At 41.0% G+C, this 15,488-nt stretch overlaps 1 protein-coding gene across 1 annotated transcript; it reads left to right on the forward strand.

Moving 5' to 3' along the window:
• The first annotated feature begins 6,072 nt into the window (after nucleotides 1-6,072).
• nrn1a (neuritin 1a) lies at nucleotides 6,073-13,243 on the forward strand. The gene is made up of 3 exons (XM_068049932.1): nucleotides 6,073-6,163; nucleotides 9,332-9,476; nucleotides 12,061-13,243. Exons 1-3 carry the CDS (start codon nucleotides 6,109-6,111, stop codon nucleotides 12,284-12,286), a joined length of 426 nt encoding a protein of 141 aa, XP_067906033.1. The 5' UTR covers nucleotides 6,073-6,108; the 3' UTR covers nucleotides 12,287-13,243.
• Nucleotides 13,244-15,488: the final 2,245 nt, after the last annotated feature.

A 15,488-nucleotide genomic window follows, 5' to 3' on the forward strand; every position in this document is an offset into this window, starting at 1 on the left:
TTAGCACCTTGGGTTTTCAAAAAACAGGTTGTATGAATCTTTTGTATAACCATATTAGTATTGATAGTCTAATTAGTATCGGTGTCTGCGTATTAAACGTGCACTTGGACAACACACTTTAGCCTGAATCATGAGAAATCATTTAATTGCATTTTAAAGGATTTCCTAACAGTAAGTTTTAAGCAGCATCTTAAAGAAAGAAAGACTTGCATTTATAGCATGCCTTTCACTACTACGGGGCGTCCCAAAGCACTTACAGCCAATGAAGTACTTTTTGAAATGTAATCACTGTTGCAATGTAGGAAGCACAGCAGCCAATTTTGGCACAGCAAGCTCACACTAACAGCAATGTGATAATGACCAGATAATCTGTTTAAGTGATGTTGATTGAGGGATAAATATTGGCCTGAATACCACCTAACAGAGAGCAAACAGTGCCTCAGTTTAACATTGCATCCAAAGGACAGCACATCCAACAGTGCAGCACTCCCTCAGTAATGCATTGCAGTATCAGCTTTGATTCATATGTGCTCAGGTTCTGGTCTATGTTTAGAACCCCGAATCTTCTGATATAGAGGCAAGAGTACTACCAACTGTGCCACAGCTAGCACCAAGAGAGGAGGAGGAATGAGAGTAAGAGAGGTGGAGAGCTTTAGGGAGGGAATTCCAGAGCTTGGGCCTAGGTAGCTGAAGGCATGGCTGCCAATGGTGGAGTAATTAAAATCAGAGATGTTCAAGAGGCCAGAATTGGAGGAACACAGAGATCTCGGTGGGTTGTAGGGCTGAAAAGGATTACAGAAATATGGAGGGATGATGTCATGGAGGGATTTGAAAACAAGGATGAGAATTTTAAACCAGAGACATTGCTTAACTGGAAGCCAATGTAGGCCAGCGAGCTCAAGGGTGATGGGCGAATTGGACTTGGTGTGGGTTACAACAGGGCAGCAGAGCTTTGGATGACCTAAAATGTAAAGAGTGTAGAACATGGGATGCTGGCTAGGAGTGCATTAGAATAGTCAAGTCTAGATGTAACAAAAGCATAGATAAGGATTTCAGCAGTGGATGAGCAGGAGCAGAATTGGGCAACATTACAGAGGTGGAAATAGGCAGTCTTAGTGATGGCATCAATTTGTGGTTGGAAGCTCCTCTCAGGGTCAAATATGACATCAATGATGTGAACAATCTGGTTCAGCCTCAGACAGTTGGCAGGGAGAGGGCTAGAACCCTCTTCTATCTTCTCCACCCCACCTCTTCCCTCACCCTCTTCTCCCTTTTCTTTCCTGTTCTTACCCCTCTTCCCCTTTCTTCCCTTCTGCCTCCTTCTCCAAATGTCATGGGGCATAAAGGTGAAAGTTGGGGATTATAAACTAGAATACTTGATGAAATGTGAAGATGCTGGATCATTCTAAAAGGCTTTCATATTAGATGTTGAGGTTACATTTTAATACTGCTTCTGTCTTATTATTTTAAATTATTAAAATCCCACTGTAGTATTTTCTTTTGATTTGGTTTTTAAACAGGCATCAGTGGTTGATGTATTATGAATTTATTGCTTTTATGTGAAATTCAGAAGTAGAACAAGTGGGAGGAACAATCCCAAGCTGGCTAAATGGGCTCTTTTTTAAAAAATCCCTGGCTAGATTTTTTCCCCCCAGAGTACTGTGAGAGACATTGAAATGAGTAAGTGTAGGAGTCTGTCTCTGGAGTCATATAGAGCAAAAGGGCAAGGAGGGAATGGTATCAGGCCAGTCAGTGAGGTTAGGACAGAGAGAGAGAGAGAGAGAACAAGAAAATGAAAAGGAGTTCAATTCTGCTTTTGCTCCAGGACCAGTGTACAGTTGCCTCTCCTTTCAGGCAAAGAGGATGAGTTACTGAATGAGTGAGAGACTGAGTGACTGAGGGAGAGCAAGAGAAGGAATGAATGCGTCAGCTTGAAATTGAGTGAGTGCGAGACAGCAAGTGGACATGAGAGTAAAAGGAGTGAGTTAAAAAGTAAAATTTGCACTTATATAGCACCTTTAACAATCACAAGACCTCCCAAAGCACTTTACAGCCAGGTAAGCCATTTTGAAGTCTAATCACTGTTGTAATGTAGGAAACTTGTGCACAGCAAGCTCCCACAAAGCAATGTGATAATGACCAGATAGTCTGTGTTTGTTATGTTGATTGAAGGATAAATATCGGTCACACTTCTGCAAAATAATGCTATGGGATCTTTTACATCCAACTGAGAAGGCAGATAGGCCTCCGTTTAATGTCTCTTTTAATGACAGCACCTCCAACAGTGCAGCACCACCTCAGTACTGCATTGGAGTATCAGCTCTTGACTTCTGCACTTATGTTCTGGAGTGGGAATGAACCCACAACTTAGGTAAGAGTGTTACCAACTGAGCCACGGTTGACTGCCAACATCAGAGGTTGAGACTGAGTGACAGTAAATGAGTGCGAGAGAGCAAGTGAAAGCGACAGTAAAAGGCTGAGTTACTGAGTTCGAGAGGAAGTGAACCAGTGAGAGTAACTGAGTTAGGGAAGGTGTGAGTAAGTGATTCTGGAAAACACTAAATAAGTGTTTGTATTAATGAAAAGAGTGAGCGTGAGTGAGTGCAAGAGATCGAGTAATAAGAACCACAATCCAGGTGACATGTAGTCAGGCTCGGAGCTCAATACTCACCGTCTCACCTCCCCCAGTCATGGCTGAGGTGGGACAATGAGAAAAATCAGCTTTTTAATTTTTTTCAGAGATACAGCACAGAAACAGGCCCTTCAAGTCTGTGCCAACCAACAGCCACCCAATTTTATACTAATCCTACATTAACCCCATATTCCCTACCACCACTAGGGGCAATTTATAATGGCCAATTTGCCTATCAAGTCTTTGACTGCGGCAGAAACCCACGCGGTCACAGGGAGAACTTGCAAACTCCACACAGGCAGCACCCAGAATTGAACCTGGGTCGCTGGAGCTGTGAGGCTGCTGTGCTAACCACTGTGCCACTGTGCCACCCAGTTCTCATCAAGTACCCAGATATTGTACAAGACTTCACCACAGCTTGAGCAAGAAAGCCTAGTTTGTAAGTTGTGATAGGGCTCATATATTTATATATATATTTTTTTATTTATTTAGAGATACAGCACAGGAACAGGCCCTTCGGCCCGCCAAGTCTGTGCCGACCAACAACCACCCATTTACACTAACCCTACAGTAATCCCATATTCCCTACCACCTACCTACACTAGGGGCAATTTACAATGGCCAATTTACCTGTAATGAAATAATGAAATAACATTCAAGGCCTTTCTGATGGTTCATTGTGGTTAACTTTCCTGTTACTGACAACTTATCATTTTGCCAACTATTTTTATATTCCCGATTGCAAACCTGATCATACCTGTCAGGATTTGACAGCGGATTAAGTAGGGTCGTGATTAATACCAATGTCCAGCAAACCGAATCCTGACTGCGCCTTTTATGATTGATTGGTAATTAAGCTTTTAAGTGCAGTAAATAATATGCTGATTACATTAGGGTTATTTACAGTTTTGATATATATATATATATATGAAGTATAATATGTACCCTAAGAAATTGTCTTCTAATTATCTATGATTTGCGATTATGTTTCTGCAGCAAAATGTAATATTTTAATTGTTTCTTTATTATTAGATATCAATAATGAGCAACATAACTTCTGTTCATAGTTGCTTTTTTCATGTTTACATTGCAGCTTTATATAATGCCTCATAAAACATTTCCATTGTGAAAACAGTTTTGAGTAGGTTGCAAATATTGAACAATCTCCAGATTCAGAGAGTTGTATGAAACATCTGACACGATTTCAATGGAATAAAGATCATAAAACATTGTGTTTGAGTGAACGACGCGATTTTTTTTTATTCCTATGCTTTTTTTTAATTTCAAAATTCCGTTATCAGAAGTTTTTTGAATGCGGATCTGCAATCGGATTTTTTTTTAATGCAACTCTGTTGGTGGATTTTGATAGGAATGTATAATTTGTAAGAACTTGTTTAACAATGCGACAAGGGCAGTTCCAATGTGTGCGGACACTACCCCAACACCACTGCATCACTCAAGGTTAACAATGTGTCCGGCTGGTTATGCGAACACATCCTGTACATAAGATCAATTTTCCTCAATGTGTGTGGCCCACTCTCTACTGGGCCATTTCAGAAATTAAGAGGAATATCAGAATCCTGTGGTGAATCTAAATGTCACTCCACATAACCCCACACAGGCATGGAACCCAGATCCGGCTGGGGCATTGCATTTGTTTGTATCGAGAAAATTCTGCGGCCAATAAACGTGCAAGCCACAATTTCTCCCGCAAAGTCGGCACAATATATGCTTTGGTGTTTGGTTAAATCTGAATTTAACTCAGCAAGGAAATATATATTTAATGATTTCGTCAATTTGGTTGACCTGGTGAATACTGTCATTTATTTTTAAAGTCAGCTCTCCTTATTTTGTGAATTCATTTTAAAACCAATCCCGACGGAAAGAACGATGTGAGCGTGTTAAGGCAAATAAATATGGGTGGATGAGTTCTAGTTGGTGAGTGAAAAGTCCTGGGACCTGAATACTCGGGAGTGTTAAAGAGGCAGGGTTCAAAGCAGAGGCGCGAATGTTGTGTGTTGTGTGAAGGGCGAGGGCGGGCTCTTTAGGAGGTTGAGTGGTCGGGTTCCCTTCTCTGATTATTATTCTGTCCATCAGTTCGTCAGGGCGATGTTCACTTAGAAATTCCAACTGACGTCAGGACGGAGGGGAGACTCCACTTTGAACAAACAGCACTGGTTGACGTCATTCATTTCTCTCGTAATCCCACCGAGAAATAAATTATTTAAAAGGGCTTCAAAAAAGAAAAGGCTAGTCAGTTTCCCTTTGTACAGTGCAGATCCATTGACGCTCTATCGACAGCTTTGGGTCCAGCTTGCGAGTGTGATTCTTCCCCCGGTTGAACAGTTGATGATCATGATGACGACTACACGGGTTAAGAGATGGGCAAAACAGGTTAATTTACATTTAATGTTTTCTACTGGGGTGATCTATGACTCCTCTAACTCCCCCTCCCGCCCGACCCGAGCACACACACTGAAAATAAACTCTAAATGAACACTTTAGTAATTATCAGTGGAGGGTTCTTTTTATTAATTTTGGATCCTACATGATTTATGAGCGATGTATTAATCCCCAGAGAGATACCATCGCTGCACTGTAATTAATGAAGAAAAAGTGTCCGATGTCTTTGTGAAGTGGGGCATTCTTCAATAAGACGGGCTGATTCTCCTTTTATTTTACAGTTGTGAGATGAAAAGGCTTCAGTAAAAGGCGGGACGCTGCCCCCGAGTCACTGGATCAAACACACTAGGAATGTTAGCATGTCTGCCTTTTATGCTTAGGGCAGTGTTTTAGCATTGTTTAAACAAAAAAAAACGTATTGGAAAGGTTAAACTTTAAGCAGATTAAAAGAATCCCAAGGTGTGTGTTCAAATGTTTAATACTCGTTTACCCAACCCGATTTAGGAAGGGGTGACCGTATATCTACAGTAAACAGAACCATTCTACCCGGTAGATTGGTGCAAACAGCTACACTTCTATTAACTAAAGCTTCACTGTCGCCAAGCATTCCTTAAAAAGAATCACCACCCCCCCCCCCCTCCCTTTCCCCTTTCGATTTCCCCAATTGTCTCCCAGTGATCTTCACTCAATTCAACTATCAAGGGGTCAAACTCCCTGTGTTTCCCCCACCCCGGGGGAGTTTAAACGAGTGGCAGAGGGCGGGCGGGGGATTAGCGCATAGATCTGAATAATACACAGCCTCTGATGGCTATAAATGGCGCGTCTTCTTTTCCTTACCCTAGTAGGATTCAGTAAGTGTAACCCATACGTCAGGACTGTACGTGGCCTGTGAGGCTGAGCCTTCCCTCCCTCCCCCCTTCACTCAGACGGGAGTCAACCATTCCACCCTTGCTCTACTGTGCTATTACTTGTAGGCTAACTTGTTGGCAATGTGCAATGTCCGGCCTTTCCCCACATTTTCACAGATAACCATTTGAAAGCTTTCAGTCTCCAATGGTTCTACTAAATGTAGGATGGGACTTACATTGAACGGAGTGTACCTTGCACTTACTCTTGCTGTACAGCTCGGTAAGTAAAATAATAATCATTGATTCGTTCATTTTTATGCACCAGATGCAATCTTGAGTCGGTCTGGAGGTCTGCGTTGACACTGTTAAAGTGTCCACAGCGAATGCAGCATTCAGATTTAGCATGCTATTTCGTATTTCGCATGAAACCATATTTCCTGGAAGGGGAAATATAAGGGAGGTGAGCTGTTAACCCAGCATCCGGATTAGTCTCAAACCAGTTCACCTGTCGTTCGAGCAAGATCTGGTGTCTAATACAGGAAATCCAACGGTAATTTTTTATTTGTGCTTCTTATTTTCTGAAAGGCGATTCTGTCAGTGATAATGCCGACGGTGTCACCTTATTTCCGTTCCGAGAACGGAGGGGGGAATATCAGACGTGGGTCGAAATTTAAATCTGCTGTGCAGTTTCTCTCTCTCTCTCTCTCTCGCTCTCTCTTTCCCTCTTGTGATGTTACACAACAGGCGGGCGACACGAATCTGTCAACTTGTTGGGAGAAAGGGGGTGATGATAAAAGAGTAAAGCTCGAGTTTTCAACCCCCGGCGGAATAAGAGCAAAGCATGGCCAAGGGAGTGTAGCCCAGATCCCGGCTGCTGACATTCAGCCACAGTTAACCTGCTTCTAGCTATGCCACCCATAAATAGAGGGACTGGAATCCACAGCTCTCATAGTTAGATTTAAACCCACCGTTGCGGGGTATTTATTAACGATTATTTTGAGATTTGCGTGTACAATGTTATGTCAAAGATATATTAATCGATTGTTATCACGCCCTAAAAAACTGCAGGGATTCAAAAAATAATAATTGATTCATTTTGCTTAACACTAAGTTTACTGTCACTCAAATATATCCAAATATTAAAACGCAATTGGATTAATTCATTGCTATTTTCATTGTGATTTAAATAGCAAGAAATTATAACACATCTAAAATTCATTTATGATACTAGATGGGGAACCAAAGGAGGTAGGGGCTCTCTTTCAATAATCCAGGAACTGGCTCCAGAACACGATGCAAAATGAGAGCCACGGTTTAGAGAACGAACTTGGCATCGAGAGAAAACGGCAACGCTCCCACGAACGGGAATCGGAGCAGGGTAGAATAAAAACTCGTGTTTTAAAATATAATGCGATGAAAATCAAGTGCGATCTTCATTTGTTTGAGAAGGAATATTAAACTTAAAGGCTGCGAATTTTGAGAGCTGGTATCTTAAATAATTTGCCACGAGCGTATAGGAAATATCCTTTTGGAGCTATTCGCCTGACAAAAATGCATCATCTCTGTCACTTCAGCAGCACCGTGAATATAGCGCTGTCTTTGACTTCTTCCCACTACAGTACTCCCACATGAATTTTACTTGGACCGGGTAATGGGTCTATTGCATTTTTTTTAGAGAAAGGTGCTTGATAATCAGTTCACCGTTTTAATACACTGTAATAATATTTTACCCATTAGAATACAATGTTTGGAAGTTATTTTAATGCATTAAACAATGATAAAACACACCTCGCAGGCACTATGAATTGCAGATGAGGATCCCGCTACAATATATGTATTGTATTGTTCCAGTGAATTTAGAAGGGAGTGGTTCTTTTTTGTTAATATTTCTTATTTCCTATATTTATTTACGCTTTCCATTGGACAATTCGCTCGCAAAATTTGTTGAATTACACAATTTAAATCTAAAGATGATGTTGAGTCAAAATCCTTACCTCAAACCTGTAAAATCGAATTAAAAATCAGGTTAGAAGTCATTAACCGTGTACTAAGACACATTTTCGAAATGTCAGAGACATTTATAAATGGAATTGGGCGCAGTTAATAAGAGGGGAAAGACTGCACATCACATCTGCATATAAATAGCACGTTATATTGTGAGGATAACTACCTGGACTATCTTCGTCTCTGTCCCGAATCAGTGTCTTTAAGCGGGATACATGCACAAGCTAAGTTGTCATCAGCTGATTATTAGACAAGATATTGCAGCATCCCCGTGCTGCTGGTTTGACTGTGCTCGGCTCCCCATTGTCAGTATGGCGCATTTGGTCAGAATCCATGGAGTGATCAATTAGCCCAACATATTCTAATTCCCCAACACTTCGGGCAAGATTGATAAGGATAAATAACATGTACACGGTTCCGCTATTCACCCATAAATCTAATTGAATTTTAGAATAAAAACCAATTGAGTGTGACCTAACCAACCAAGCAAAGAGGGACAAATAAGCAAAAGTGGACAGTCGCGCGGCTGTTTGAAAAAGCATGCAGAATTCCGAGAATTATAGGCGCAGTATTGCAGGCTTTCAAATTAAACCCCGGCAGCAGGGAGGAATTGTGAAAATCTGATCGTGGTCACGCATTAAAACACTGCGTCCTGGCGACGTCTTTCGAGATCAGATCTGTCGCTTTGTTTGTGTGCTGGCGTTAAGCAGGAGCCAAAGACTGGCAATTAACACGAAGACAGCCACAACAATTTACCAAAAAGCAATATGTGGCCAGACTGCCGGCTTTATCACTTAAACCTTCCATTAAGTTCCCAGTAATAACGGTTAGAAAAAGAATTTTAGCTGAAAGTAAAATCCAAGAGGCTGCAGGGTTTGTGCAGGTCACAGATGGGAAGGAGAAGGGGCTCAACACTAATAAAATAAAAACTGAAAGTGCTGCAAATACTCAGCAGGTCTGGCAGCATCTGTGGAGAGAGAAGCAGAGTTAATGTTTCAGGTCGATGACCTCTCATCAGAACTAATATTTTCTGTTTTTATTGCCGATTTCCACCATCCGTAGTATTTTGCTTTTGTATTGGGGGCCTGATTAATGCCGACTGGTGCATTACAAAAAGATTGAACGTGTTCAAACACAGGTAGTTAAAAAAAAATCTTTAACACATCAGGAATGTTACTTTTGTCTGAAACTAATAAGAGTAGCTCCCAACAGTGTCTAACCGAATAGAGGAGGGGAACTAAAAGGAACACCTGGGCTAGTTGAAAAATTGATATATGTAAGACATTGCAGATGAAAACCATTGGCTACAATAGCTAAAATGAAGGCAACAATTTACTCTGACTGCCGACTAGTTTTTAACTCTCATGGTTGCCATATTTTTATAAGATGATATTATTAATAATAACATTTTATTATCACAGTTTTAATTACCTCTCTTTTGCAGCTTATCTGTTCCATACTGTGCGGGCGGCTGGGAAGTGCGATGCAATATTTAAAGGGTTCTCGGATTGCTTACTCAAGATGGGAGACAACGTGGTGAACTATCAGCAAGACACGGACGATAAGCAGAATGTTAAAACCATCTGTTCGTAAGTATGGAACTATCACATCAATATACACACATACACATTCTCACATGGATACTCAGACAGGAATATCCAGTTCACTTTAGGAAGGATGTGAAGGCATTAGACAGGGTGCAGAAAAGATTCATGAGAATTGTTCCAGGGGTGAGGAACTTCAGCTATGTGGATAGATTGGAGAAGCTGGGGCTGTTCTCCTTGAAGAGATGGTTGAGAGGAGATTTGATGGAGGTGTTCAAAACCATGAGGGGTCTGGACAGAGTAGATAGGGAGAAACTGTTCCCATTGGTGGAAGGGTCAAGTCCAGAGGACACCGAGGCACCATGAGGAAAACCTAACCTGAGTGGTTAGGATCGGGAATGCACTGCCTGAGAGAGTACTAGAGGTAGATTCAATTAAAAGAGAACTGGATAATTAACTGAGGAGAAAAAAGTTGCAGGGTTATGGGGAAAAGGCAGGGGAGTGGGAGTAGGTGAGTTGCCCTTCCAGAGACCCGGCACGGACACGACGGGCCGAATGGCCTCCTTCTGTGCTGTAACCATTCTATAACTCTATTCACTGTCTGGCTGACGGACGACTCTCCCACACTGAATCTCACACTCATTTGCTCAACCTCCCTCTTCCAACACCACCCCCCCCCCCCCCCCCCCACACTCACACACGCACATACACATGCTCACGCACCCACATACTCCCGCCCCCTCTTCACGCTCACATGTTGTCGCTAAACGTTTTCAAAATCTGTACACGTCAGGTACACATCCACGCATGGGCAAGGGAACTTTATACCAACTGAGACTTGTGCTTCATCAGAGGGTAGGGACATATTCTACTTTGCAAGCTTATAAATGTATAGATGCATTTGCACATATTCCCCAGTTCTCTCTCTCTCTATAAATAAACCCACGCCTATAATTCACATTATACAATTCATGCCACCAGGCCACAGGCTTTAAAGCGGAATACCAGTATATACCTACGTTTGTGGTTATATATAATGTATTTACAGATTTACATTCTGCACACATGAGCACATGAATATTTACCCTGTGCGGAAATGCACCACAGTAACTGCCTTTTAATAGAGTTTACAAAATTATTAATATCTGTTGTGTGTTTATACTGATTCTTCGCTCGCACGTAAGGCACATGCAGATACACCTGGAAAGGCGGACAGCAGCAAGTATGCAGAGGTTGTAGCTTATCATATGACCGAAGAAACGTAAAGATTAAGAACTGTGTAAAGATAATTTGGAAAGCACTTCCTTATTTCTTAACCTTTTACAAAAATGCCATGGTCTTTCTGATTGGTACACATACTATGATTATGTTTTATAAGGGTAGTTTGAATAGATATCACATAAATTTTCATTAAGGAGCTTTTTGGTTGTAAATTCAACACTCCTTTGCCTCCTATTAAGTACCCCATGGTATAGTGTATTGTGATAATACAGGTAAGCTCTGTGTTACGGACGATCCAGATACACATGGGGGGGGGGGGGGGGTGAACAAACACACTGTAATAGGCTAATTATAAAGCATTGGAAATATTTGCGGATATGAGTGAAGAGCTGAAGTGTTCGCGACACTACGGAAAAGGATAACTGTTTCCAGATTTCCTTGTGAGCGTAGCCTCCGAACAAGACGAGTTAATATTTATTGTAAAGCAGAAATAATCCAGCAGAAAATGTGCTTGCTGCATTTGCCGCGTGGTGACTATTTAATTAACTGTCCAATGCATTATTCAAGTCGAAAATTATATATTTCGTTATTCGGTACTGTGATCCCCGCTTGCTTCCTGAAGCTATTTAATGCCTCCGTTCTAAAAGAGAGAGGGAGAGAAGGGAGATCAGAAATGATACCGTTCTCCTCTGGGACGTAAAATTACAATAGAAATACTACAAAATGCAGCAATTCGCCTTGGCATCTCAATATCTCATTATTTATTACATATGCATAAAACACGGGCTATTGTTGGCATTTTCCAGTGTTCATAAAACAAGCTCTGCAAGCAACCCGAAAGCCACCATCATTGAAGCTTTAGTTGTATCGCTTTAAATCTGTACGAAGGGAAACAAATCGCTATAAAATTATGCAGTCGGATCTAGTAACCGGCAAAGTTTATAATATTAAATGGAGTTGCTGTGTGTGTGTGTGTTCGCCGATTTCCCAAAGATAATTTTGGATTTACACAGTTCGAAAGCATGCAGTCACTTCCAGTGCGAAAGAGCTGGGATCATCTCAAGGTGAAGCCCAGTAAAAGGTCGCAACGCCGGGATCTATTCAGAGAGAAAAATGAGAAAATGCGTCCGATGCAATAGTACTTGGAAGCGCGGGGTGACAAATGGAATTTATTGCACTCTAATAACGATTAAAAAGCGGCTTGATCACCAATCGAGTTGAAAACCCGGGTTGAGGGAGTGGGGGGGGGGGGGGGGGGATGAAAGTAGAATAAGAATGTAGGAGCGGATTATTACATACGTGAGCCAGTTAGTACCATTTAACCTATATGGTGCTTATTTTATTGATTTATGTCAATATCCTTCCGTTGTATGTTTTTTTTTATTTTTCGATTAATTCCCCACTGTAGATATTGGAACGATTTTCACGCATGCGCTACGACTGCCCTCGCAGACTGTCAAGATGGAGCAACCGAAGTTTGGGAAAAACTCAAAGAAGATTCCAAAAATCTGGATTTCGAAGGCAGTTTGTTTGATCTGTGCGAAAGGAATAATTCTGCAAATGCAATAATTCCCCAGTGTTTCACCTTCGTTGTTTTAACATTGTCCGCCTTACTGACCTGGATTATCCTCTAGAAAAATACACAAAAGCATTAAAAAAACACACACACACACACACCCATATGGTGTGGATTTTGCAACCATTTCAGAATTACGGGACCTTGTGATTCATCAGTGACCCTAAGAAGGTATTTGCTAGGACTGGAAAAAAAGATCTCATTTTCTTTTGATTTACACAAAGGCGATTTCGTGTTATTTGCCAAAATGTTACCGAACAGCGAAAGGCGACAGAACAGCTAAAGACTGCGTCTAAACTCACAGAAACCATCTCAACAAGATGCACACCAGAACCCCAATGTTCGGTTCAAACTCAGGAATGGCCTCGGGCCAAACGCTAAAACATTGTGGGTCCTTCGGAGAAAGAGAGAGAAAGAGAGAAGCAAAAAGCTGACCACTCTTTTGTGTGATTCCTGGTGAATAATTTAACACCTACGTTCTGTTCTTACTGCCACCACCCAGTGCGTATTCACGTCTCGAGCTTTTATCATTTCACAACTCTCATCGTCGTGACCAGAAAGCTACGGTGATCACGCTTCCAAAACACAAATGCGAATAATGATGGTCACGCTGTAAAATCCTCTCTCTCCAGAGAATTGCAGATTTGTTTCGTATCGTAAAGATATATTGTCATCCTCACAAGCATTTTTATTTCTTTATTTTAAATATATATATATAAATATATATGCTAACTTATTTTTGGATGTTGCGTAGCAGAATAGATCACAAAGGGTCTTAAATGTATCTCAAACGAAACAGTATGAGAACCAATCATTATTTTAGAAATTAACAAAATTACTCTCAAACGCAAACCGGCAAAAAATGAATATAGCTACATATCCAGAAATAAATCTATATATATAAGTTTTTGTGTTTGAACTGACAGTGTCGCTTGATGTTTGAGCGAAAATTAGACAACAATATAAAATGATATAAGATGTTAAAACTTGCTAGAATATGGTTATTAAGCTCCTGTTGTACCATTTGTATTAAAATGACGACTTAAAATATCTAAATCCCAGGCTCTGTTTGTCATGCTTCTAGCATCAGACGGATTGTTTCATAATTAATAAGGCAGGATTCTCAACGGGTGCCCAGGCTACAATCGATCCGAAATAGAAGTAGCTCTAAGGTTTCCCATTTTTAGTCGACTGGTGTTTTCAGTTTAAAACAAGTATAATGGGGAAAGGGACATTAGTGGAAAAAGGATAGCGTCAGAGCAGCTAATAGAGGAAACAGTTTTAGATCTAATATAGAGGGAGAATGGTCAGTACATGATTTATTGGACATGTTTTCACTCAAATGGAGCCAGTGCTTTGCCACTTCAGATGAATTCATTCAACACTTTGTGTAGGCGTTTGCACCGGCGTCTAAGTCTGATGCTGTGCCACTAATGGAATATTTCTCCCCAACAAGCCGTTGAAAATGTAATGTGTGAGCAACGCGAAATTTCCACCAGTTCATAAATCATGAACAGTCGGTGGTAACCGGATTGGCATGGCACCGGATTCCCCCCCGCGACAACAGGCCTCGCCTGCAAATAGATGCAAGGCGAGGTTTGGACCTTTCTACAGTCTACGTTATCTTGATCAGAAATGCACGTCTAGTCTTGATGCGTTTGGTTAGACCTTTGATTTCCCTACTAGGTGCAAATATTTCAAGGGGCGGGGAGGGGGATTACGCGTCGCCCTCATTTCATTTTCAGAAGTGTTTGGTGGAATGGAGAGAAATAATTATAATCGTGCTCAGAATCAAAGCTGTGCTCAGACCTGGAGCAAAAGAAAATGTAAAAGCACTTAACATGAATCACACGCAATTCCTCTTGCAAGAAATGTTATCAGAACTAGTCGGTACAGATTAAATAAAACAACGACCCAAGTCATCATGTTTCAATTTGTGAATAACTTGGGTTAACATTACGTTTTTATCAGGACATAGGACACTTTTTAAAAAATGAGACTCTTGATTTAATTGAAATCACAAATGCAGGAATGTTTGATTTGGACGTGGTAAGACTTGAATTTTAAAATGATACGAAAATAGATTACCCGTCTCTAATCTGGAACAAAGTCACTTTTTAACTGGATGCGTATTAGTTGCTGCTGTCCCTGGAGGTTCCTCCCTTTATAATGGATGAAAGCAGAATGCAGCGAGGGCTGGTCTCTGTGTTACCGTTAAACAGGCCCGCTTGAAATATTTCAGCATCGTTTCTGAGTCTAACCACGGTACAGAGACGGGGTCACTTGTCTATTTTAATACGGATTTTATATATATATATATATATAGAAAGGGGTGATGATAAAAACATGCAGTTAAAACGATTTTAGACGGCAGTCTGCATTAAACCTAGAGGAATCAATATTCCCATTTAGCTTTAACCACGACAGTAGATGAATGTGATCAAATCCAGTTGAAATTGTAAATCCTAATTTTCAATGTCGGGCTAAAAATTCTGTCGAAAGGCGCTTAAAAAAATCTAATCTGACGTGAATGAAATACACTATCAGGAATATTAGGTAAAACACTTGCTAAAACATAAAACCTCCAAGATTAATTTAATATAAATGTTAGGTCAACATAACGATAATAAATAAATGCATGCTACTGATCTATATAAATGATCAAATGAAACAGGGACCCGGCTTTTTGCCAGGACTGTGTGGGTTACTGTCATGCAATAAGATCTGTGATTGAGCGAAGTTAGCAGTGTCGGGAATGCCACTTGGGAGTTTGGATATTTTGACTTTGCGGATCGTCTCTTTGTTTCTTCCAGCCCCTTTATCACCGTGAGTCGCTTTGCGCTGCATCTCGGCAGGCTTTCCAGTTCTTTCCCTCCCGACAACCGAGTCTGGAGGAAGGCACGGTGCATTGGCAGTGCGGCAGGCAGGCAGTGTGTCAGTCAGACAGAGGGACGGACTCCTCCCCATGCAGTAGCTCATTCACTGTTGTTGTCAAGAGCTCGGCTCCTGCCGCCCCGAAAAGCAAGAGGAGAAAAATAACCCTCAGCGCGGATCCTCATTGCAGATCCTATAAAGTCGCGCAGAAGACTTCAGATTTTTTTTAAAGTTCATTTTACTGCAGGAGGAAGGATATTTATTCTCAAAACGTGTTGTTTTAATACAAATACTTGCATGTTATCAACAGATGTTGTTAGTAAGGGTGACTCACGCTCTTAACTTTTCTTTTCATGCATTGTACTTTAAATTTTAGAAAAGGCTTG

Source organism: Heterodontus francisci, chromosome 2, assembly GCF_036365525.1.
Source record: "Heterodontus francisci isolate sHetFra1 chromosome 2, sHetFra1.hap1, whole genome shotgun sequence".
Taxonomy (NCBI): Eukaryota; Metazoa; Chordata; class Chondrichthyes; order Heterodontiformes; family Heterodontidae; genus Heterodontus; species Heterodontus francisci.